The sequence below is a fragment of the Ovis canadensis genome, chromosome 3 (genome assembly GCF_042477335.2).
Source record: "Ovis canadensis isolate MfBH-ARS-UI-01 breed Bighorn chromosome 3, ARS-UI_OviCan_v2, whole genome shotgun sequence".
Lineage (NCBI taxonomy): Eukaryota > Metazoa > Chordata > Mammalia > Artiodactyla > Bovidae > Ovis > Ovis canadensis.
Genome location: NC_091247.1, coordinates 24,015,136 through 24,040,892, shown reverse-complemented (window position 1 = coordinate 24,040,892; position 25,757 = coordinate 24,015,136). Strand labels below are relative to the sequence as shown.

Genomic DNA, 25,757 nt, shown 5'->3' with positions numbered 1-25,757 from the left:
CTCTAATCCCAGCTTTGGCATCAGAGAGTCTCAGGGTCTATTGGACAATAGCCATTTACTACTGGAGTCTTGTTGGGAAAATTACCTTACCTCCTTCTAGCTTTTGATGTCATTCAGTTCTAAGTCATGTTTGACTCTTTTCAAACCCATAAACTGCAGCACGCCAGGCTCCCCTGTCCTTCACTATTTCCTGGAGTTTGCTCAGATTCATGTCTGTTGGGTTGGTGATGCTATCTAACCATCTCATCCTCTGCTGCCCCCTTCTTTTGCTTCAATCTTTCCTTGCATCAGGGTCTTTTCCATGAGTTGACTCTTCATATACGGGTTGTCAACTTTGTTGATCTTTTCAAAAAACCAAACTTATGTTCTGTTAATTTCCCCTGGTGGTTTTCTATTTTCTGTTTCACTAATTTCCACTCTAATCTTCATTATTTCCTTCCTTCTGCTTGCTTTGGGTCTAGTTTACTCTTTTATTTTGTTTCTTCTTCTCAGTGAAGTGGATGATCAGAGTATCTATGTGAAATCTCTCTTCCCTTTGAACAGTCACTCACAGCTATAAATTTCCCTCCAAGCACTGTTTTACCTATATCCCATACAATTTCCTATAGTATGTTTCTATTTTCATTCATCTCAAAGTATTTTCTAATTTCCTCTTTGATTTCTTCTCTGACTCATTGGTTGTTTAGTATTGTGCAGTTTAATTTCCACATATTCATTATTTATTTTGTTGATTTCTAACTTCCTCCCATTGTGACTGAAGAAAACATCTTATATAATTTCAGTCCTTTTAAATGTACCGAGGCTTGTTTTATAGCCTAGTATGTGGTCTGTCTTGGAGAATATTCCGTATGCACTTGAGAAGAACATGTGTTGTTGTGGTTGGGTGGAGTGTTCTAGCGATATTTGTTATTTCTAGTCAGTTATTTATAGTGTTGTTAAAGTCTTCTATTTCCTTGTTCATCTTCTGTTTGTTTGTTCTACCCATTGTTAAAGGTGAGGGTATTTAAGTTTCCAATTATTGTCACTGAATTGTTACCTCCCCTCTTGGAACCTTGTTTCCTTAGAGGAAAATAATTATTCTTGCCTTGCAGAGATGTAGAGACGTCCATTCTGCTACCCGACGGATGTTACTGATGTATCTCAGAATGACCTGACAGAATAGAGGACAGCGGTGGTGAGGATTTCTTAGAATAACTGGGAGGTTCTGGGTTAAGCCAGCACAGCTTCAGTATGAAAACCAAAACCCTTCTTAGAGAGAAAGGTGTCTACTTCTACGTACTTATATTCAGTATACGCAGATCTCTTGTACAAAAAAATAAAAACTAAGTAGCTGACAAATCCTAACTTCTCATCCTTCATTTGCTAGCTGAGGTCTAAAATTCCTTCATAGAAACTTCTTGTGATAACCTATTTATCCATCCATACGTAAATCTTCTCATCATCCATACATCTCTTCCTTCCTTTCTCCCACCTCTACAAATGTTTACTGAGCCATCTTCTCTGGGTCAGATTCTGGTCCAGGGACTGAGGGCACTGAAACAGGACCTGCTATAAAGGCTCTGTCCCGTCTAGGAACCGACCCTGGCCTGGAAGCAGGTAAGTGAAATACATAAATACAAATGCTACACTAAAGGAAGGGACGGAAGGTTTGGAGGGCACCGGAGAGGAAGCGAGCTGCCGAAGGGAGGGCGGGGAGAGGAGATCGAGACGGCTTCCCAACAAATGTTAACAGAACTGAAGTGAAGTTGTCAGCAGAGGCTTGAGTTTCATAACCCTCCCTGCCCCTGCCAATCCTCCCAGGTAAGAGGGGGCCCATGGGAGGAAAAGGGAGGAAAACAAGAGGATGTTACACAAAGTGAGTCATCCAGCCTCAAATAACCGAGGACTGCAAAGGCAGAAAGTTCTTGATTTGGAAGTTTGCCAGCTTCAATGCTATTACAAAAATAACCGTGATGAACTCACATATTTCTCTGCAAGGATGGGTCCACCGTAACACTGAAACCTCAGCCATAGGAAATCGGAGCTTTGGGCCCCATATGTTCAAAATCATGCTCTTATTTTGGTCAAATTTTCTTGAAGAAGTTAAAAGCTGTATTTTCCTATTGAAAGTGGTCCTGCTCTTCCATTCCTGTCGGGGCCATTCCTGCTCAGGGTTCAGAGTTGCTAGATGCCTTTTATTTGGCTCTCAGTCTCCACAGAACTGTTGTTGCTGTCAGGTAAGTGGATAGACTCTCCTCCTTAAAACATGAAAAATAAACTAATCCATATTTGTCATATGTCCACTACGTACGCTGTATAGGAAGAGGAAAAACCCTTCACCAGAACTATTGGATCCACCTGAAGACACAGAAAGAGGGAAAAGTCATGAAACAGTTGCTTTTTTTTTTTTTTTTAAATTAAGAGCTATCTATGCATAAGGGCAAGACCAAGAGTCATGTACTGGAAGGCTTCCTAAAGGCAGAGCACAGATCCAAAAATCATAGATTCTGGAGCCTAACTCAGCCTGCTGGACTTGGACTTAAACTTTCTGAACCTTGGATTTCTTATCTGAAAAGAAAAAAAAAGAGAGAGGAAAAAACTGGCTCTTACATGAGGCTGAAAATAAACTATCTGGTTTATGGTTAATATTCAAAAGTGTGGTGTTCTCTTGTCTCCGCAAAGGAGGTAACAGTGACTCAGATCCCTGAAGCTGGGTGGAATCTGACAGGTGAGTAGAAGGCGGGAAGGCCTCCCAGGAGGCAACATCAGCCGCACATCTTGGCAGAAAGAACAACAGGGTACCATGGATAAGCACCTGCATCCTAATTCTAGCTCCACTGTTCACTGGTCAGGTGATCTTGAGTAAACCACTCACCTCTTGATGTCTCAGTTTTCTCATCTGTAAAATGGGAACACTAATAGATCCTATCTTCTGGATTATGAGGGTTCGTTGAGTTAAGATGAGTAAGCACTTAGAACAAGACCTGGTACTTAGGGATGGGTCAGTTAATGTTATCTGTTGTTATACATGCAGGGGAGTGTGAAGACCAAGTTCAACGTGAACTGGGGAATAAAAGAACTAATAGGAAGACTAGGACCAAATTTTAGAGGACCTTAAGTGTCTGATTTTTCTGGATACTCGATTAAGGCAATAAAGGTCCCCTTCAGATTCTTGAGTGGGGGCTGATATGAATTAATTATAAATTGAAATACAGCCATGGAAATAAATGGACTCCTGTTGCTCTTTTAATTATACCAAAAAAGGCTATTTCTTGAATAATGACTCAAGGCTCCTTCCTCCGTCGCCTAAGATGGCATTCTTTGGAGAAAAGTAGAAAGCAAAGCACATAGCACATAACTAGGCATTTCTTCACTCGGCTCTCTTTTCACCTTCAATCCCATGAAATCGCTGGAGAGTCTGGCACTTGGGGTGTCCGCTTATTGTTTTGACTTTTGCAATGAGGGAGCGCAGCCACTTTCTGAAGTCACTAGGCTCATTATCTGGGCTGCCTGACTAAGCCCACCCATCCTCCCCTCGCTCCCACCCACACCCACCCACAGCCAGGCCAAGTCAATCCGGGGATATCCACAAATCTCCACCGTGCTCTCAAAGAGCGATGCCGTAATTCCTAGGATCACCGGATAAGTGGCAGGAAGGTGAGTGGCGTGAACATGATACCCCATCCCACTGCATTCAGATCTGAGCTTTTAGAGACTGGCAGAGTCAAGGAAATGACTGGGGGAAAGCAGCCTGCCTTCTGGAAATGCTGATGAGAATGGCAATTAGCATAAATGTGATTTTGACACACGTGTGGAAGTTCTTTTGTACAGAGAAATCCCAAATGCTGGCTCTAAGAGAAAGGCCATGCGGTGGTCCTTTAAGTGCTTTGTGGCAGAAAAAACCACTGTAGCACAAACCATATGGGGCCAACTCATGGGGATAAAAACCCTAATTCACGTTATTTTTGGCCTTCATGATCCAGAAAACAAAAAAGACTATGGACTCTGACAAATGTAATGGGAAAAAAATTCCTTTGAATCTGTGATTTGCTTAGCAGGAAAAAAAAAAAAAGGAAGTCAGGTAATCCTTAAGTGACCCCAAGTGGTAAAAATATCCCAGCAGAAGTGTTTAGGTGTCGGTGGGTATTCTCGGTGTGACACTAGCGCCACCTGGTGCACCTGGCTGGGAACGACAAGCCACAGACCCCCATGAGCTGATGTACACAGCCGTGAGCTTTTGTATCTTTTCTCATGGTGCCAGGTTGTGAGCCAACAGTGGGGAAATGAATTTAAAAATTTATGGACGGAAGCGTATGAGGACAGATTTTGTTATTACAACCAACACAACTAACACCAAAATTTCAAGTGAACGGTATTTAATGATGTGGATATAATCCAATATAGCTTTTCAGAGCCAAACAAAATACCTCAAGTTTCCAGCCTGGGTGGCTACCAGTGAGCCAGTTCTCTCCCCAGAATGTCTTCAAAGTCATGGGAGTGCCTGCTAAACCTCACTGCCCTTAGCCTGACCATCGCCTTGCTGACTGAGCTTCCACTGGGACAACTGCCCCAGAGGTTTCCTTGTCCCCTCCCGTCATTACGTAACAGTTTCCCACAGGGCAGGGTCCTGACCGGTTCCTTCACCCTCAGCATCTCTCTGTCCAAACACAGAGCCCTTCTTTCCCTGCACAAGTCATATGAACATTGTTGCCGCTCAGTCACATCCGACTCTTTGTGGCCCCAAGGACTGTACCCCGCTAGGCTTCTCTGTCCATGGGATTTCCCAGACAAAAATACTGGAGTTGGTTGCCATGTCCTTCTCCAGGGGAATCTTCCTGACGCAGGGACCAAACATGCACCTCCTGAATTGGCAGGCAGGTTTTTTACCACTGAGCCAACATACTTAATTGCTAACACTTGAGCAACATTGGAGGGTTTCAAGGGAACCGCAGTGAAACAAAGGAAAGTTTGTTAGCAGACAGACACACATTTGCTCCCAGGAGACTCTATTGATGCCATTCCTATTGGCCATATCTCCCCACCTCCGAAATGGCAACCCACTGCAGTATTCTTGCTTGGAGAATTCCATGGACAGAGGAGCCTGGCGGGCTGCAGTCCATGGGGTCACAGAGAGTCGGACACGACTGAGTGACTAACACACACACACACCCCACCTTTGGAGTGGGGACTCCATGCTGGCGACTCCTGTTCAGATCAGGATTTTCATGCGGGATTCTCTTCCCTGAAACCCTGACCCACCCCCAAAGCAGAAGACCCTTGCCATCCAATCATTACCCTACAAGAGAGACAACCCCTCACTGTCTCTTCAAATCCTACTTGGCAGGAGCAGGTATTTATCCTTTGGGATTTAAGTTAGGCAACATACAGCCCAGCAGCCAACCGGAGCCTTCTCTGGTGGACAGGATGTGTTAGCAAGCTGGGGAACAAAATTGAAGGTAAAATAATGAGGTGAGCCAAATACTTCCAGAGGCTCATACCGTGGTTCTGGGTCAAGCAAAGGAAATGTTTTAAATACAAACAAAGTGGCAAAAAAAAAGTTAAATGGGTTTTGAAAAACTGAAGCATTTTCTTAAAAGATTTGTCTGGATTTGCAAAGCAACTATTTCAAAAGGAACCAAATTCATCTGGCTACAAATTTTATTTTTTTTAAATAACCCTATTAGTTTCTCCAAAATGGTACCACTTTTATCAAAATTTTTTCTCAACAATAACCTCTCTGCATAGTGTAATAGAAGGGTTCCAGCCTGAGTCTAAACTGTGTTGAACTTTAAGACACGTATCTGCTGGAGCATGTGTGAAGGTCACACAATGATTTGCAGCAGGACCAAGAAACATCTAGTCAGGTCATTTAAAGCAGCAGCTCTCAACCTTGGCAGCACATAAGCATCGCCTGGGGTACCTGGCTCCACTCCAGAACAATAAAATCAGAATTTCTGGAGGTGAAGGACAGATACTCGTTTTTTGTTTGTTTGTTTGTTTGTTTCCCTAAGGTGGTCCCAGTGCACATCCAGGACTGAAAACCACTTAACTACAGAAAGGATCTGCATTAAAGGCAGTGGACCTGCCCCGGAAGACAAGCGATTCTGATGCTGCAAGCATCTCTCCCTCAGGTGTCCCTTTCAGTCGTCTCACTTGAGTCTTGGAGTAAAAGATTGCAGTGAGGGTACTTCCCTGGTGGTCCAGTGGTTAAGACTTCACCTCTCAACGCAAGGGGTGCAGGTTCAATTCCTGGTCAGGGAAATGGGATCGATCTCACATGCCTCACGGCCAAAAAGTTGAAATATAAGACAGAAGTGATGTTGCAACAAATTTTATAAAGACTTAAAAATTGGTCCAAACTTCTAAGAGCCATTTCTCCATAACTGTGTTTCTTGATGTCTGGTTGAAGACTCATCTGCATCACAATCTTAGGAATTTGTTATAGATTCTGTCCAACTCTTTGTGACCCCATGAACTGCAGCCCACCAGGCTCCTCCATCCACAGGATTTCCCAGGTAAGAATATTGGAATGAGTTGCCATTTCCTTCTCCAGAGTATCTTCAAGACCCAAGGAAAACCAGCATCTCCTGCATTAGCAGGTGGATTCTTCACCACTGTGCTACCTGGGAAGCCCATTTCAGGCCCCACTTTAATCCCAAAGATCTCTTCCAGTGACTTATACCTAGGAATTGGTAGCATTGCTGGGATCAGGTCCAGGCCTATCTGACTCCAGGTTCTTTCCAACTCCCCATCAACACTTCTGACCAGTAAAACTGGAATCTCCATGAGAAAAACTAGCGCTTGAGATGGTTTTAATGAAAGAAAATTCTTTAAATCCACAAAATGGAAAACAACAGTAAAAATTCCCCTCCTACTCCTCCCACCAAAGGAATCCTCCATCAATTACTCTGTAGCAGCAAAATATTATCCCTCCCTTTCCTTCCTGTTCCACTACATTTTTTCCCTTCTAACAAATATTCCTTTTTCCCCCAAATAAGGTCACTTGGAAAAAAAATTCCTGACAGATATCAACATCATAGGGAAATAATAAAATAATTATATGAGGAAAACTACCCCAGATCTCACTTTATATTCACCTACACATTTTCATATTTGTCAAGATACAATAAAGTGCATAAGTTGGAAGAATAAGGTGAAAAGTTTAACTACATAGTTTTGCCCATTTAGAATTGACTGGGAATTTTTTTTTTTTAATCTGGACCATTTTCAGTCACTGCCACATATTTCTACCTTAAAAAGAAAAGTGAAGCCTTGCACCTTATTTACAGCAAGTCTGGATCTCTGTCTGTAGTATAATGATGGCAGTGGAGCAGGAGTGGGGGAGGGCGGGGGGATAGAGTCACGTGCAAAGAGGCTGCAGGTCAGACTTAAGAGGACTTCTGCTCACTGACCCCAATTCACCCAGCACATGAAGAGACAGGGTGAAAACAGACTTTCAATGCAACAAGTACTATCTCAGTGTAAAATAAGTTGCCCAGAATTCTTCCCATATTTTTAGTGTGAATGCCGACCAGAACAACCCTTTCAGAAAGCCACCTGAAGATGACCCTGAAAAATGTTCATAAAATTTCTTTGCTTCAATAATCCAGCTTCTAGGAATCCAAGAGAAGGAAAACAATCCAGAAGACACAGCAAAGATGTTCACGGTTAACACAGGACAACTGTGAACAGTGCGCGCGCATGCTGAGCCGCTTCAGTTGTGTGCGACCTTATGGACCATAGCCCACCAGGCTCCTCCGTCCATGGGGTTCTCCAGGCAAGAATACTGGAGGGGGTTGCCATGCCCTCCTCCAGGGGATCCTTCCAACGCAGAGATCAAACCCAGGTCTTTTACATCTCCTGCACTGGCAGGCGAGATCTTTACCACTCATGCCACTGGGAAAGCCCATCAAATGTGGTCCAAGTGCCTCTCATCTGCTGACTTTGGCTGAATGTTTAACATAATCCTGAGTGATGAGAATTACTTTCACCATTTTTATGAACAAAGAAACGGAAGCATAGACAGCCCATTCACATCTAGGTCTGACACGAGGTTCACAGCCTCCTCAATTTCCCTCAAAGCTCAGTTACACGGACCACACACCTCTAATGGATCATGCAGCCATTAGTCTTTAAAACAAGAAAATTACTTACACTGAATGAAGATATAAACTTTTAATACTGTAAGAATTAAACTGTGTATCAAAACATTTACAGGAAAAAAAAAGAAATGAACACAAATGTTACCTGACTTTCTCTGCAAGTGGAAATATAAGTAAAAAATAGGGAAATATGGGGATTACTCTAACCTGAAGTCCCCATTTCTGTTTACAATAGGAAAATGTTTATTAAAAACGAGGTAGAGAAACAATTCTTCCCATCTGTAGTATTAATCGGAGGCCTGAACAATGGGCACCTAAAAGTAGAGGACCCGGCATAAACGGAAGGACTGATGGAGATGCGAGTGGGAAATCAGGTCTCCAGGCAACCCCTCCGATAGTCTGGCTATATGTCGCTTCCTCTTTTAAAAACTCTGTTGCCTGAGTAATTGCAGTTGAACAGTAATTTGAAGAGGAAAAATCAAATAGTTCCTTCCACTGTCTCCCAAAAACTCTGTTGCCTGAGTAATCGCAGTTGAACAGTAATTTGAAGAGGAAAAACCAAATAGTTCCTTCCAGTCTCCCAGCTCTATCCTGCATTCCTCTCTGATCTCCCCATTTGGACCTGCAAATCATCTTCTGAAGGGAGACCCAAGATTAAGAGCTGAAACTAAGAAACCCAGGTTCTGGTTCCGGTTCTACACACAGGACCATGTGAACATGTATTCCTAGAAACAGCTTCTGCCCCTACAAGACGAGAACATGAGCAAGACCAGGAAGCTCCCTTCCAGCTCGTGTGAGATGGTCTAGGTCTCAAGTGTCTTCTTTGCCATTTGTCAATTAAAAACTCATCTCTAAAGCAGTGATTTCTGGGCACGCACACAGCGAGCAGCTGCCACTGCACAGTTCGAGACTGGCTACGGTGGTCGCAGGAAATCCCATAGCAGGGGTCCAGGTACCAGTGGAAGAATGGAATCCTCATACTCACCGCACATCAAGTGTAACTCAATATGCTCAGTAATGGTTTCCCACTGTTTACACAATGAATTTCACTCAAGAGTTTCTTTGAAGAAAATATTTTGGGGCTAAAATATTGGAAACTATCATGTAAGAAATGACAGTAGTGTGTGCTCTTACGGAATCTCTAGGGCAAGAATAATCCTCCCAAAGAAACTACTTTGTGAGCTAAGAGTGAAAAGGCACAAAAGAACAATTCAATTGCGTCCATGTGAATGTTCTCTTTTTCTTCTGGTATTTTAAAAGGTTAGACAGTTTAAGGGAATTTCAAAAAATTGCTTTTAAGACCTAGAGGGACATCAGAATAGTTTCATCTTTACAGAATGTATCGTCTGGAAAGAAAGGTTCTTGAAAAGAAGATGGGCCTTCAAGGATACCATCGTCAATCAGTCGTCAGTCCTTAGAATGCATAACCTCTTCTAACTCATGATAAAAACTTCAGGCTTCCAAACTAACCCAGCTGCCCTTCCGCCTTGGGATCCTCCACTTCTCTTTCATGACTCTTTCCAAGCTTCCCCATACACCACGGCAACCAGAAGCAGCTCGAGGCTGTCTCCATTTAGGACCACTTCTTGCAAAAATCCTCAAGACCATCACTAATGGTTCCACACAGTCCTCTACCAAACACACACACACACACACACACACACACACTTGATTTCCTAATGGTTCCCCACAGTCCTCTACCACACACACACACACACATACACACACTTGATTTCCTAATGGTTCCACACAGTCCTCTACCAAACACACACACACACACACACACACACTTGATTTCCTAATGGTTCCCCACAGTCCTCTACCACACACACACACACACACACACACACACACATACACACACTTGATTTCCTAATGGTTCCACACAGTCCTCTACCAAACATACACACACACACTTGATTTCCTAATGGTTCCCCACAGTCCTCTACCACACACACACACACACACACACACACACACACTTGATTTCCTAATGGTTCCCCACAGTCCTCTACCACACACACATGCACACTTGATTTCCTAATGGTTCCACACAGTCCTCTACCACACACACACACACACACACACTCGATTTCCTAAACCCAGAGCTTTCTTGAAAAGAAACATTATAAAATAACTGTAAAATAAGACACAAATGTTCACAAAAATGCAGTCATCAAATTTATTCTTTTCATTAGGTTTGGCATTCTATGAAGATTTTCTAAGACTGATGTTTCTTGACATGCAAGAGTTAGCACTCATAGCTTAAGTTACTATAAATACTGCTGCCTGGAAGCAGCACAACTATTTTAGAGTTTTAAGACCACAGACTTTTATTACTCAAATGTTATTCTGTGTATGTTAAAATCAGAAGGTTCTGAACAGCTGGTTAGGAAGGTAGCCAAGATGCAGGAAAGATGTCTGGGCCTCCTTTTCAAGGGCAGCCAACTCTTGAACCGTAGGAGCCAAAATATCCACGTGGCCTTTATAGCTTCCACCTGGATCACACACACGAATCACAAAGAAATGCAAATGACACGCTTGAAATAACTTGTCAGCAATACTTTGACTCAATTATATCAATTTAAACATTGCTCCCAGCAATAAAGATGTACTTACTACTAGGCAAGTTACCTCCCAAACTGTGAGTTTTAAAATTGTTAAATTAAATCGATTAAAATCAATGGTTAGGCCTTACTAACAGCTGTCCCAATATCCAATACCCCTCCCAACCTCTCCCCCATCATCTTCTCCTTGATTTAGAAACCATCAGTTTAGCTTGAATCTTTAAAAAATTTCAGGAATCAGCTAAGGGCATCATAGGTAATTTATCACTTGTTCAAAATTATTGTTATTCTCTTGTTTCCTAGTAATTCCATACGTTTTTAACTACTCTGATGACATTAACACCTCAACAGAAACAGCTAAGCTTCTATCCTTCACTCACATACAGATCACAAAATAAAAATGCTGCAAGACAAGTGTGAACAAAGTGCTATGAGAGGAACACGAGGGAATGATTAATATGCTAAAAATACACAATTAACATAAGGAAATGAAACACTCTCTTCTTAAACTGACGCTCAAACAAGGATACATTCACATGTAAAATAGAATTAAAAGTAATTCACAGCTTACCACCAAGAGTTCTTTTCTGGCCGTAAGTAACCTTCCCATCAAATTCATCTACTGGTACTTTTATATCTGGCTCAACCTGAGAAATGGTACAGTTCAGGTGTTCCTCTATCTCGGACAGCAACTGAGAAAAGGAGAGGAAATTCAAGTATTTTCATATAAAAATTTCATTTTGACAAACCCAAGCTGCATTTTAATAGCATTAAAACCAGGAAGGCTAAAGGGAAGTAAGATTTCTGAAGAGATGAACTCACAAGTTACAATTTATAAACTATAATAACAACCACCCATATGTCTTGTAACTCACAGACAGGAGCTGATATATAACCTCCATAGATAAAGGCAGTCTATTCTTACCAACTTTAATGACACTTTGTGCGTTACCTGCATCTCATTGTACCATATGGTACAGCCACCATCTTCCTTGAGTCTTGTGTTATAACACCCTTTCCCACGGCTGCTACATACATGATACCAAACCTGTAGTAAAGAAGGAAAAACAGATTAAACATGTACAGCGACTGACATACTAGATATCTTTCTTCTTAACTAGTCTGCAGCTATGGTATGTCATCCAATCACTACCACCATCAGTAGCTCACTAACTAGGTCTTCTGAAAGAGTTCTTTTTGAGAGGAATCCAAAAGATTTTCTAAAACAGACTTCCATTAGATATCAATAAAAGGAACTCTCAGATTAAAAAAAATTACAAAAAATGTCAAGTATTAGAGAATGCTATCTCAAGATCAGTATCAAAAATAAAAAGTTCAAAAGTTTTCCATAAGAATGAAATACAGCAAAAAGCAAAATGCACAATATCTAGTTTGGGCAATGAGTTTGTAGGCGTTTCTGATGCCTGCAACTATTCTGTAAATCTGAATCAATTTATATCAAAATAATAAGCTAACTCTCTCTCCCATAAAAAGTCTACCATGGCAAAAAAAAAAGTCTACCATGGCATGATGCTAAACAGGGTTTAAATACCTTTCAGTGAAAACAATCACATGAAAGCTTTTAGGGAAAACTACATTTTGTATTGTTCCTTTCTGAGCTTAATCCTACTAGTTGTCTATTCAATGAATAAAGAGAAAAAGATGCCATAAAAAGTTCATTTATATTCCATATGCACCTGAATTCAACATAAATGAAAACTCAAACTGCTCTTATTTCCAGTATCTAAAATGACAATGCAAACAATGAACATAATACAGCACTAAAAAGATCACCTTCTCTTTTTCTGTTGCCACCAGGGAAATGGCCAGACCCATCCTGAAAGATTTGAAAGTCTCCATTAGACTTTATTCCAGAAGCAAAGAAGCTTAAAAAGGAAAAAACAAAATTACAGCCATACCTTTCAGCTCTTCCTACTCTGCCAATGCGATGGACATAGTTTTGCTTTTCATCAGGCAAGGTGACATTTATGACTGTAAATAAAAAGTTATTACCAACTGACATAAGGTCCTAAAATTTTCAAACATATCTGATGTTTTTTGTTCTAAATATTTGAATCATATTAAAACAGTTTCCTCTGCATTCCTTAAAATTCAAAATGCAAGCATAAAAGATTTCTTTTTACCATAAGGAACACCGTGGATGTCAATTCCTCTGGCAGCTACATCTGTGCAAATCAAGAATCTGACATCTCCTTTCTATGAAAAGCAGACAGGAGAGAGAGGGATTTATTAGGACGTACACTAAAAAAATAAACATAAATGCCATCTTTCTACTAAATGAGACCTCTAATCACAAATGTATTACTATCAGATTAGAGGAGAACAAGTTTTTCATTTTTAAGTTTACAATTTGCCAAAATATGACATTCAAGGTGAATAAATCAATGACTGGATTCATTTCTGCTTTTTTTCACATAAAGGTTATTAAACCACTGCTAAAAATTTGGCTTTATCTTTAGATATCCTAACTGGTAATTCGCAAGATAAGACAGAATAAAACATAAAAACATAAGTATTACCTTTACCCTTATACTAAAATAATTCGGAATCCTAGGTATTTTACCTTGAGGTTACACTTTTGAGGACAACAGATAAAAATCCCAAAGAGAGTGGGCCCCTACTCTCACCAAGAATATACAAACTGGCCTTCAGTTGTCATTTGTGCCACAAGGCACAGCAATTAAGAGACTGGAGTGGGTGAAGAGCACACTGACTTCCGGCCCACGACAAGGCCAGGATAGAGAGGCGGCAGAGATGCTGAAATAAGGCCAGGTGATCTGTTGTAACATCCACACCAACCACACTCAGCGTAGAATCATGATCGAAAACTCCTAGGCCCAGTAACTTGCCACTTTTTTCATATTAGGGGTCTGAGAGAAATGATATTTATACTATATGCTGGGATAAACACACTGTGATAAATGATGAGAGAGCCTGTGGATGGAGGTTACTGACTTTGAATTCCAAATGGCTCAAGTCCCACTATCGATACCAAGAGGTATACAGCCTGTCATGGGCTGCAATCAAGTAACTGGGACACTCTTCCGCAAATCATTAAAAATATATTTAATTCTACAAAACCATATTCTGATACTCGGAGAAGGCAATGGCACCCCACTCCAGTACCCTTGCCTGGAAAATCCCATGGACGGAGGAGCCTGGTAGGCTGCAGTCCATGGGGTTGCTAAGAGTTGGACGCGACTCAGTAACTTCACTTTTACTTTCATTTTCATGCACTGGAGAAGGAAATGGCAACCCACTCCAGTGTTCTTGCTTGGAGAATCCCAGGGACAGCAGAGCCTAGTGGTCTGCCGTCTATGGGGTCACACAGAGTTGGACACGACTGAAGCAACTTAGCAGTAGCATTCTGATACTGGTCTTAAATTAATCTACAAATTAAGTTGCCTATGGATATTAGTACAATTAAAAAACAAAAAAGATCACAGACATGATTTATCTAGTGATGCTTCTAAAAATACCTATGAAAAAATTTAGCTAAAATTTTCTTAAGTTGAAAATTCTTACCATAGAACTGCTGTGCCAATAGAGAACACATAATTTACCATCTGACTGTTAAAGATAATGAGGCCCTGCTGTGATGAGGATATACCAACAGGGCAGAAATATTTTGAAATTTCTAGGACAAGAATTGCTTTAAGAATATCAAATGGAATTGATTTAAAACTAGGTACAACTCCCCTCTTAAGTATTAAGGAAATGCAGTCAACTAAATATTGGTACCTTGAATCTTTCCAAGTTTTGCTTCCTCTCATGAGGCTTTCTGTCACCATGAAGACAAACACAAGAGAACTGATGTCCCTTTTTATCGGGTCCTAGTAAAAAGCACATTAACGAGTCAATCTTGGGAAACATTATGCCTAGGAGTATATCCAAAAACCAGCAACATTTAGACTACAATGGTGCATATAATTCCCTGGAAATCTAAACTCCAACTTGTCATAAAACATGGTTGACACAATTTCTGTCCTAGGTAAAATGCCATTAAAATGAACTCCATGAGCATTAAAACTGATTTGCTTTGCTTTGAACGACATTTTAAGTAACCTCTCCCAATCTGCAGCAGTGGTTCCTATGTACACCAGGACCTCATCTAACCCATGTAAAGAACCAAAAAGTAAACAAAAGAGATCCTTCTTGAAAGAAGCAAAACAGTCATTATGAAGTTCATGTCCTTACTAAATGGCCACGCCCTCACGCCTAACTTCCTCAAGGTATTCTAAGCAATTTAGTTATCTGCTTTCCTGGCCAAAGCAGATTAGAAGTACCAAACCAGAAGGGAGCAGTGGAATTTTAGAGCCAGGTACAGTGGCAGCAAGTCCTTAAAAAGAAACTCTTCAAGTAGACACAGTCACAAAAACCAGTGCGTCCAGACCAGAGTAGAAATGGTCACTAAGTCTTTCAATTTTGCAGTATGTTTGAAAATACAGTAAGTGTTGGGAAAAGATATAAAGTAAAAATTACCATTAACACTGACTATATTTGCTTCACCACATACCTATCCCTCTGCCCTTCTATCAACTCACTTTTACATTTTTGATGCATTTCAATGCAAACTGCAGTTATCAGTACCCAGTTCAGCAATGCATATCATTAACCAGAGCACAGTATTCGTTTAGGGTTCTTTGTTTTCTCTTGGAGGTTAAAGTTACATACAAGGAAATATACAAATCTTAAGTGTACACTTGCTGAGTTCGTGACAAATGTGTAATTTACACGGCCCAAAGCCCTATCAAGGTACAGAACGTGAATATCATCCATAAAGAACCTTCTTGCCCTTTCCCACCTATCCACACTCCCACCTTCCTGGGAACCACTGTTCTGGACTTTTTCCCATCAGACATTAGTTTTGACTCTTCTAGAAAGTCATACAAATGGAATCACACAGCACAAACTCATGTTTAAGAATTCTTTCATTCGGCATAATGCTTCCGAGATGCCACCCACAGTTGCCTCTATCGGCAGCCTATGCCACTTCAGCACTGAGTATCCGCTATTTCACTGAATAAATATTTTGCATTTTGTTCAGCCATTCTCCTATTAATGGCCACCTGGTATACAGTCTGAGGCCATCATGAATAAAGCTGCTGTGGCCATCTTGCACACATCTTTCGTCAATACATGTTTTCACTTATCTTGTCAATACTTGGGAGCTGAACTGAGAGGCCATTAAGACAGCAATGTAAAATTTCAGAAAAAACTGTAAGACCCTTTACATAAGTGCCTGTGCATAACAGTGTATGAGAACTCCCGTTTCTCCATATCCTCATCCAAATTCAGTGTTTTAAGTATTTTTAATCTAGTCATTCTAGTGAGTGTGCTATCTAGTCATTCTAATGAGTGTACTTATCTAGTCATCCTAATGAGTGTACGGTGGTATTACAGTGTGATTTTATTTTGCATTTCTCTAACAACTGATTATACTGAACATTTTTTCAGGTTGGTTTATATATTTAACATTAATTATAAGGAGCATAAAATTAGAATTATATCTTCATCATAGAGCAAGTATTTTATTATATAGTGACCTTTTTAATTTCAGTAATTTTTGTCTTAAAGTCTATGGCATCCCTATTAATATTTAAATTCCTGTTTTAGCTGACAGATGTATGTTTTTTCATTCCCCTTCCCTCCAATCTTCCTGTGTCCTTGGCCATAGTTTTGTTTCCTGTAAACAGCATACAGCTATATATTATGCAGTCTAACAATCTATGCTCTTCATCAAAAGACTTCAATCCACTGAAATACTACAGTTTACTCATATGCTCAGATTTTTTCACTAGTTCTATTACTCTGTAATTTCTAACTGCTCTGCTTTTTCTCATTCCTCCCCCTTCCTTTCTTACCTTTTTTTAAATTAAGGTTTTTCCTCATTTATCGGTTTAGGAGATATATATCTTATTATATAATGATTACACTTGAAATTTTAACATTAATCAAAACCTCACCATTCCTCCAAATAATATAAGGGCCTTAGAATGCTGTGATTCATCTTCACTGCAATGAAACTGCCTATGTGGAAAATCATCTCATTGTTTTTCCTGGGGCTGATCATATGGGAAAGTGCTGGATAAGCACAGATGCGTACAGTGCAACATCACTGCTTTAAATCCTGGGCATGAACACTACACTGCATCAACGTGGGACTAATAGTCTATTAAGTGAGGAAATGAACACAGTTTATTTCAAGGGAGGAACTATTACCTCCTCCTTGCTGCATAAAATACTGCTCCAAGTTGTCACAGTCGATCTTGGTTCTACAGAAAATAATTGCTTGATCCATCTTGTGTTCCTTGATGGCTCGGACAGCATACTCCCCCTTCAGGATCTTAATAGCTTCAGACCACATCTCTTGAATAACACAACAACAACAAACACAGAATTTCTATCTGAAATTGTCAGGAACACACATAATCACACAGACCTATGGCTTACCTCACCTAAAAATCTCTATTTTAATGTAATTATTATAGATAAAACCAAGCAATAAAAAGATAGGATAAAATGGTGGAAGAATCCACTTGCTCATTTATTTTTCTCTTTTTTATGCCAGTTTATGGGATACCGAAACACCTATAACCATTCCTCAAATAAAAATGTACATGTACACACACATTAACAAGTAAACAGAAATACCCACAACAAAGCTTTGTTCTTACAAAGACCAAAGAACTAATCATATTCTGCCTTGCATTAGTTTTCCTAAATGCTCAGTAAATATTTACTCAATTACTTCAACCCCCTTTAAAAACTAATAAATGGTACTTCCTAAATCAATCTAACAACAGAAAGTTCATTTTTCACTCTATGAAATAAAAACTTTACATCAAATCTAGTTAGTGACTTCTAAATTGCCATCCTGCAAGTATCTATTTTTCAGTGTGAAGCTGGGCTATAGTTATTCCACAACTATAACCCAATGTATTTCTAAGGTAGCTCTGATTATCTCTAATTGTAGTCAAAACTAAGTAAAACTTTAACAAGGAAAAATATACGAAGCAGTAAAAATTTCATTTTATAAAATGCATTCTCAAACAGTGGGATGATACATTATTTTGACTATCCGTGTGCTCCTCTCCAACTGTACTAGCTGAGCATACATCTTATAAATTTGGAGCTGCATATAAAAATGAGTTCAAAGGAACCCTCTCTAATCAAAATTTCAGATAACTGACCTTTCAGATAACTGACCTTTTAGGTACCTGCCAAAAATCTACCACTGAATCCAACCATGAACAAAATGCAATCTAACACTTGCCAGTGATCCACCTGAGACACGGGACACCAGACCTGCAGCCTAACGGGTTTCAGATCTCTTCTAGGTTCTGTTCTTGAGGCACTAGGCTTCTATCATCGATGGACGTGAATTTGAGCAAACTTTGGGAGACAGCAGAGGACAGAAGAGCCTGGTGTGCTGCAGCCCGTGGGGCCACAAAGGGCTGGTCACAAGTTAGCGACTGAACAACAATCCTCAGTTTCATGCTATTATCTTCATGTATCCTTGAATATCACACACCTCTTACAAACTATCTCAACTCTGCATGGAAGTATCTTTATTAAATCAGAATTTAATTTTAGGCTTTTTAAAAATTGATAAATGTTTAATGATATGGAGTTTCAGTATGGGAAGATGAAGAAGTACTGGAGATGGATGGTGGCGATGGCTGCAGAGTAGGCATGGACTCAATGCTATTGAATTGTAACTTCAAAATGATTGAAATGGTCAATTTCATGCTATGCCTATTTTACTACACACACAAAAGAATCAAAAACCCATTTGAGGATCTTTTCTGTGTCTTTCACAGGGTCGTACCTAACAACGTCACTTTGTTACTCAATTGCCAGACAGGAAAAATCTACGGAATTTCTCTTGGAATTCAGGGCTAAAATACAACCTGTAGCCAGCGAAGTTCACTGGTTTCCTGGAAAAATTAGACTTCTATAATCCAAAATTTTTGTATTTTATATGCCAGGAAACTAATATCTTAAATTCAGTGATTAATACTTCTACAAATTGACTGGTATGAGCTTTCCCCCATTTTTAAGTTATTTCTGTTCTTTATTTTCCTATTTCCTGTTCCTTCATGAGAGCAGACCGAGCAGAAATTCAGCAAAGCAGATCAGTTCAAATCTTCCCTCACACAATTTTATTGATTCTTCTAACTTACCTGGACTGTTAGCACCAGGTCTTGTGTTATCTTTCGCATGAACTTCATCAGTCTATCAAAAGAAAAAGATGAAAAAGAAGTGGGGAAGGGTTAAGTGATGATTCAGAACAGGCGTCTTTTTTTAAAGGGAGAACTGGATCTAACTCTAGATTCCATTTCAGACATATATCTTTATCATCTATAGGCAAAACCATTCTTCAGATTCAGAAAAACTCTTCTTAATTATAGGTCTAAGGCTAATCAATTTTAATAATAATAATAAAAACACAAAGGTGGTTTTTAGAACATTGTGTATTTACAGTAAGCATACCCTTATTATATTAATATAAATCTAACAACAGTGAAATAAGTGAGAAGATGGACTCAGGAAATTGGTATTTAGGAAAATAAGGCATATCAAGAAGAATAAAACTACTACTAAAAAAGGAAACTACTGTGTAAGAAGTTACACAGGCAATATATTTTCTATATTTATAAAAATTATAACAAGGAAGATGGCTCATAGAAGTAACTTTATATGTGGAAAAAAGTAAAGCATGAGCCCATCATTTATTCCATACCTTATAGACCTAAACTTTTCTGGCAATATGCCAAACTTCTCAAAGGTCCAGTGTCCAGCTGCTTTAAGCATCACAGGGAGCTCACGGGTAAACTCATTTATGAATGCTTTACGCTCTATAAATGTGCACGCTGCAGAGAACTTACCCTAATGTGGCTTTTCCCAAGCCTTTCCCAGAGCCTGTCAGTTTTGGGGTTCACTGGGACAACAACGTGGTGCACAGTATCTGGAACGGAATCCTCTCCTTTCAAATCGACCCACGTGGGAAAGTGCATGATCTTCTCAGACAGTTTCTTCACATCAAAAGAATGCAAAGTGGCTGAGCACACAATCACCTAAGACAGAAAAAATAGTATTTAGATAAACTTTTCCTTTAGAGTGACGATAATGAATCCAGCATATGAATACAGACGTGGGGCACGAGGTCGACTAGGCCTGGAATCTAACACAAGTTCAATACCTGACTCTGCAGCGACAATTAGTGATGCGACTCTGGGTGGGTTAACCTCTGAGCTCCAGTCCCCTCACTGCCACAGAAATCACACTACCTAGTCCTCAAGGCCCTATAAAAACTAAGATAAATGAAAAGGTTTTTAAAAATCTAAAATCATAAGGTACTATTTATCTCCTCCTAAAAGTTTCTACCTCTAGAATTCTTCCTAAGAAAACAGAATGAGAAAGAGTAATATTTTAAGAAATAATTACTAAGGAAGCAACTGTTTTGCAACAGCTCAAGACATTTTTCCTTCAAAAAGGAAGGAGTGCTCAGAATCTTGAATATAAACCCTACACTCTCTGTAGAAAAAGGAAAAAAAAAAAACTAATAATTTTTTACTATAGTCTTCTGTTACACTTAAGTAATGTCCTCAAACCTTATTTCTAAGAGCAGCTCATAAGACTGTTCCTTTGTGCATACTATTTAATCAGGTAAGAAAGAAAATGTTTTATGTAGTAGTTAACCGGAAGACACTAAAATGAGAATGTAACAAAAAAGTAAGCATTAGTACATAACAAATGTCTACATGTGTTTGAAAATGCATTAGTTATTGTATACCTGAAGTCTTTTTCCATCGGAGGTAATCTGAGGAATCTGATTGTGAATCCTATTGATAAAATCAGAGTAACCTTGAGAAAGAAGCCCATCCTATAGCAGAAGCAAAAAAAAAAAGCATTAGGTTTTAAACTAGTATCTAAATCTTTTCTAAATCAATCGCAAAACAAAAGACATGGAAACTAATTCATACATATCTCCATACTTTCAAAATAATTATTTTCTATTGAATACTGAAAGAGTTAAATAAATTCAACTTTAAAGCCCATGTGACTATAATATGAAAAAAACCTGATAATTTATAACTGAGAAATCATACTCTGGTACTCTAAAATGAACATGAGAGTTAATAGCTCCCACCACATCTCCTTAAGAATATGACTTTAACATGACAAAACAAAACCTTCAATGTTGAAAAGCTACTTCATCTTGAAAATAATTTGGAAATATATCTCAAGAGCCCAAAACACATAAATGCAATTTGAAACGTTAAAAAAAAGGAAATGTACAAACAAGATAATTATTTGGAATAGAAAACAAACTTACATATCTAATAATGAGGGTGGTTAGATAAACCATGAAGTATGCACGTAAGAGACCATTAGGCAGCCTTTAAAAACTGTTCATGAATAATGACATGAAATACTTATGTACCATTTAAAAAAAAAAAGATTTCCTAGATTCCACATAGCCTGACTACAATTGCATAAAACAGTCTTTACTATAAATATAAGGAGTGAATGGAAATACAACAAACTGGTAACAATATTTCTCTCTCAGTATTAGGATCATGATTGAATTGTATTTTTTCTTCAAGTCACACATTTCATCTCCAAAAACATAAAATTTTTTTCTTTTAAAGCATGAGTAGATTTTAACGTACAGCTTCATCCAGGACCAGGAATCTGACTTGGGATAAGTTCAGCTTTCCTGTAGACACCAAATCATCCAGTCTTCCTGGAGTGCCAACGACAATATCCACCTAAAAAATACACCAAAACAGCACCTTATGAAACTTAAAGGACTATTGCAATCACCTTAGAATAGCAACCAACAATGGCCTACTAACAATAAAAACATGCATACTGAAGTAGTCACAGTCAACTACAAATCTGATGGGAGTTCTAGATACTGCTGAAACGTTAAATTTGTATCTGGTTTGAAATTAGTATGATGACTTTGGCAACTGATTTTAACATTTTAAACTGTTATATACAGTTTAATTATAGCAACTCTGAAATTAAACCAGGATCCAAACCCCAATTCCACTATGATCCACTGTGTAATCTTATCTAATTTAATCTCTTCTAGTTTCCATTTTCTCATTCCCAGGTGGCGCTAGTGGTGTGAACAGAAACATGGGCTTTGAAGTAAGCTCTACCTGTAAGCTGTAAGATCTGGGGCAAATGACTTAATATTTGGTAAAAGTTCTTTTCCTAATCCGTAAAAATGGAGAAAAGAACCATCATAAGGCCTATTGTTGGAACTGCATAAGAAAATGTGTAGAATGCATTTAACAGAGCCTGGCCCATTTTTAGAAAGTACCCAAAAGGGGATAAATATTTTTAAAGTGTGCACAGAATGTATGTGTGTGAACACAATAAGGTATTATATAGAATCATTCAATAAATTAAGACAATTCAAAACTTCTTCTCTTTACCAACAGGGATAAAAAATCATTTCTATTGTTTTTCACTTGTTTTCTCCAGTCCAGATTAAAATCGTAACCATCTCAAACAAATTTATCACTGTAGTCTCATTACTTTAATATTTCACCCCATGAAAAACTGAGAGTATTGTGCTGAAAAGACTTTTAATTTGATCCACTAGAAGGCATTTATAGCCCCATAAAAATGAAAGTCATTGCTGAAGCTACTGTTTCAACTGTGTTGATAACTATAGTCAAGTCTCAGTTCAATCTAGAAAATATTTTCTGAAAATATGGAGATAAAACCATTCAACGTATAAAAACAACGCACTATGTGCCAAGTACTGTGCTATATACACAGCAGTGAATACAATACCACTCTGTGTCCGTGTGTACTGTCTCTTTACAAAGGATGCTAACCCACCATGCAAGTTTCCTCCCTCCTCAATTTCAGTAGGTAGTCAGCATGAAAATGGACACCAGGTCTCTCAGGTTCAAAATAAAAAAAGTCAAATTGGAAAAGCCTGCAAGAAATATTTATATAACGTGGATAACAGCACCAAGCACCTCTTCAAGCCTAACTGCATCCGTTGCATAATTCTGCAACTTTAAGAAATTTTATAAATTAAGTAGTTCTATTCTCTGACTCCAGAGCTGACTTCTGGCCCCAGGGTAAGACAGAACACAGGGTTGAGGGCGAGCCAGAGGGCAGTGGGAGATAATAGAGGCCAAGGAGGTAAGATGGAAAGAAGAGCAGAAAGAGAACATATTACAAATTCTCTAAGTAGAAAGGACCTGAGTCCTAACAAGAAAGCTGTGGAATAACACTGCCTTTACTTTGCCATCAGCTGCAGCCAGTACCAAATTTTAGATCTAACTGGCAAAAGCAGATATAATTCCCTAAAAGCTCTGTAGCTGGAAAATATAAGAAAATCACTTATGGGGAAAATAAATTTGGATGTGAGGAACCAAGATAGGGAATGAACATATTAAATCTTTCTTATAACCACTAAAACATGACCCATCAAATAAGAACATATCAAAGCAACATTACTATCTTAGAACAATATTAAGTACAGTAATATGATTCCTTGCCTCTAATACGCCATACCAGGTCAAATCAAAACCATTCAGCATAAAATTTCATTTGCCAACAGCACCAACGAATTAAGAGGGAGAGCATATTTGCTCACCATGACTCAGTATCAGGCTGTTTAAATTAAGTGATAAAATATTTAGGAAAGGAATGGAAGAGAACTTTGTAAGGAGAAAGTTACCTCATACATACAAAATATTTTATGAAGTTCTACCTGTATTTGAATGGATGAACAATTCAGTTTCCCAAACGTCCTCCCCAGTAAGGAGACTCACGGTCCTAGCTTCGTCCTTGGTAACTGCACAGCCTTTAAGACAGACCTGAATTCGTCTCCCTCCCACTGGAACTACCACCGCACCACCCCTCAGCCTCCAAGGATCACTGCTAATACTTCTACCTTCTCTGCAGTCCACCTTATCTCCATTTCTATTTTTCACTCCAATTTCCTCTTTCTCAGCTATCCCCAGAGAAAATGACTCTTTAATGCATGAAAATGGGAAGGAATTTTCAGGTGCTCAAAAGATAAACCGAAAGAATTCATGTATGTTGGAATTTTGCATGAGGTGTTTGGAAGAGACTGCTGCACTATATACTTTTGGGAAAAGAAAAGGTATACTTTTAAGATGTTTTTGAACATACATATACTCTTGTGATCTTGTTTTCATTTCAGCCTCATTTTTCTTGAAACACAACAGAACTATACCGTCAAAATAACAACACATAATGTTACTTTAAAAGTACAACTTACCCCATTATCCAAAACAGAGAGCTGATCCCGTGCTGCGACACCTCCTATTATCAGAAGCTCCCTGAAATGAATGAATACCGGAATAATAATGTAGAGAAAGATTAAAGCCTGCTTTTTACCCCCCTGCCAATTCTGAGGAGGTACATATTCAAATTGAATAACTGAGACAGAATCTGTAATAAAAGTCTAGAGAAGGAAAGAAATAAGGCCTTTCATTTGCAGAAGCTAATAAAATGTTAATGAATGGTAAAGTGAGGAGAATGTGAAACCTTAGAACCCAGGAAACAGCAGTCCTCATCTATGCTTCTTCCTATATTAGGATAACTCCAGGCGCCCCGAAATCAGATTTCAATGAACCTTTATAGACACATGTGGATGCATGCGTATAAAATATACACTCACATAGATTCTTAAAAGTTGCCTCCAGGTCAGTAACTAAAAACTGGGGGATGGGGTAAAAGGAGGCTTTTCACAGAATATCCTTTTGTGCTTGAATTTTTCTCACTCCAGATAATAATACTTCCAAAAATATGTTTAGATCGAAAGACAGCCTTATGCCAAGATTATTAATTCAATGCAGGGAAAGAATAGACTTTTCCGCAAATGGAGCGAGAACAAACGGTTCTGCATGAGCGAAAGAATGAAGTTAAACCTCGTTCTCAGGCCACACACAAAAATTAGTGCAGCATGAATCACAGAGCTAAACACGGATATAAGATCTAAAACTATAAAATTCTTGGGGGAAAAAACCGCAAATTTTCATGATCTTAGGTTAGGCATAGTCCCTTAAAACACCAAAAAAATAAACAAGCAAACAAGCAACAAATGAAAAAGTAAACTTGACCTCATTAATATTAAACACTTTTATACTTCAAAGGACACTACCCAGAGAGTGAAAAAGCCCACAGAATGAGAGAAAATACATGTAAATTATATATATCTAACCATAAGACTACATATATCTTATATATATATATATATATGTATATGTATCATATATATCTTACAACTCAATAATAAAAAGACAAATAACCCAACTGAAAAATGGGCAAAGGATCTGAACGGACGTTACAAATGGCTGGTAAGCACATGAAAAGATGTTCAACAAGATTAGCTAGTAGGGGAATACAAACCAAAACCACGGTTAGGTACGACTGCACACCCATTAGGAAGGCTGTAACTGTAAAGACAGACAATAAGGAGAGGATGTGGAGAAACTGGAACGCTCACACGTTACTAGTAGGAGTGCAGAATAGTGCTGTACCTTCGGAAAACAGTCAGGAGCACCTGAAGATGTTAAACAAGAAGCTACTACGTGAGACAGCAGTTCCACTGCTGGGGATATACCCAGGAGAAACAGAAATGTGTGTCCACACAAGACTCTGTACACTAATGCTCACAGCACAGTAACCAAAAAGTGGAAACAACCCAAACATCCATGAAGCCATGAATGGATTAATTAAAAATGTGGTATATGCGTACAATGGAATACTTCCTGAAAACAAAAAGGAATTAAGTACTAATACACACGATAACACTGATGAACCTTACAGACATTACAGTACGTGAGAGCAGCCAATCCAAAAAAACACATATTATTTGATTCCATTTATATATAATAAGATGTCCAAAAAAGGCAACTGATAGATGGAAATCAGTGGCTGCCCAAGGACAGGAAGGTTAGAGGGAAATGGGAGTGACTGCTAATAGGCAGCATTTCTTTTGAGGGTGATGAAAATGCCCTAAAGTTGGCTTTGATGGTTGCACAACTGTGTGCATATAAGAGAAGTTAAAATAATC

The 25,757-nt window shown here is 38.9% G+C and overlaps 1 protein-coding gene across 1 annotated transcript in view; it reads right to left on the bottom strand.

Annotated features, from left to right (window-relative positions):
• Positions 1-10,249: 10,249 nt before the first annotated feature.
• DDX1 (DEAD-box helicase 1) overlaps positions 10,250-25,757 on the bottom strand; it is a 31,373-nt gene continuing 15,865 nt past the window's right edge. The window contains exons 14-26 of the mRNA XM_069580218.1: positions 23,958-24,018; positions 21,349-21,447; positions 20,469-20,558; positions 19,561-19,749; positions 18,856-18,907; positions 16,892-17,038; positions 14,411-14,502; positions 12,793-12,865; positions 12,568-12,640; positions 12,443-12,485; positions 11,601-11,696; positions 11,220-11,340; positions 10,250-10,579 (exon numbers count right to left, since the gene is read on the bottom strand). Of these exons, the coding sequence (XP_069436319.1) occupies positions 10,449-10,579; positions 11,220-11,340; positions 11,601-11,696; positions 12,443-12,485; positions 12,568-12,640; positions 12,793-12,865; positions 14,411-14,502; positions 16,892-17,038; positions 18,856-18,907; positions 19,561-19,749; positions 20,469-20,558; positions 21,349-21,447; positions 23,958-24,018 (1,267 nt within the window). The 3' untranslated portion in view covers positions 10,250-10,448. The remainder of the gene's footprint in view (positions 10,580-11,219; positions 11,341-11,600; positions 11,697-12,442; positions 12,486-12,567; positions 12,641-12,792; positions 12,866-14,410; positions 14,503-16,891; positions 17,039-18,855; positions 18,908-19,560; positions 19,750-20,468; positions 20,559-21,348; positions 21,448-23,957; positions 24,019-25,757) is intronic.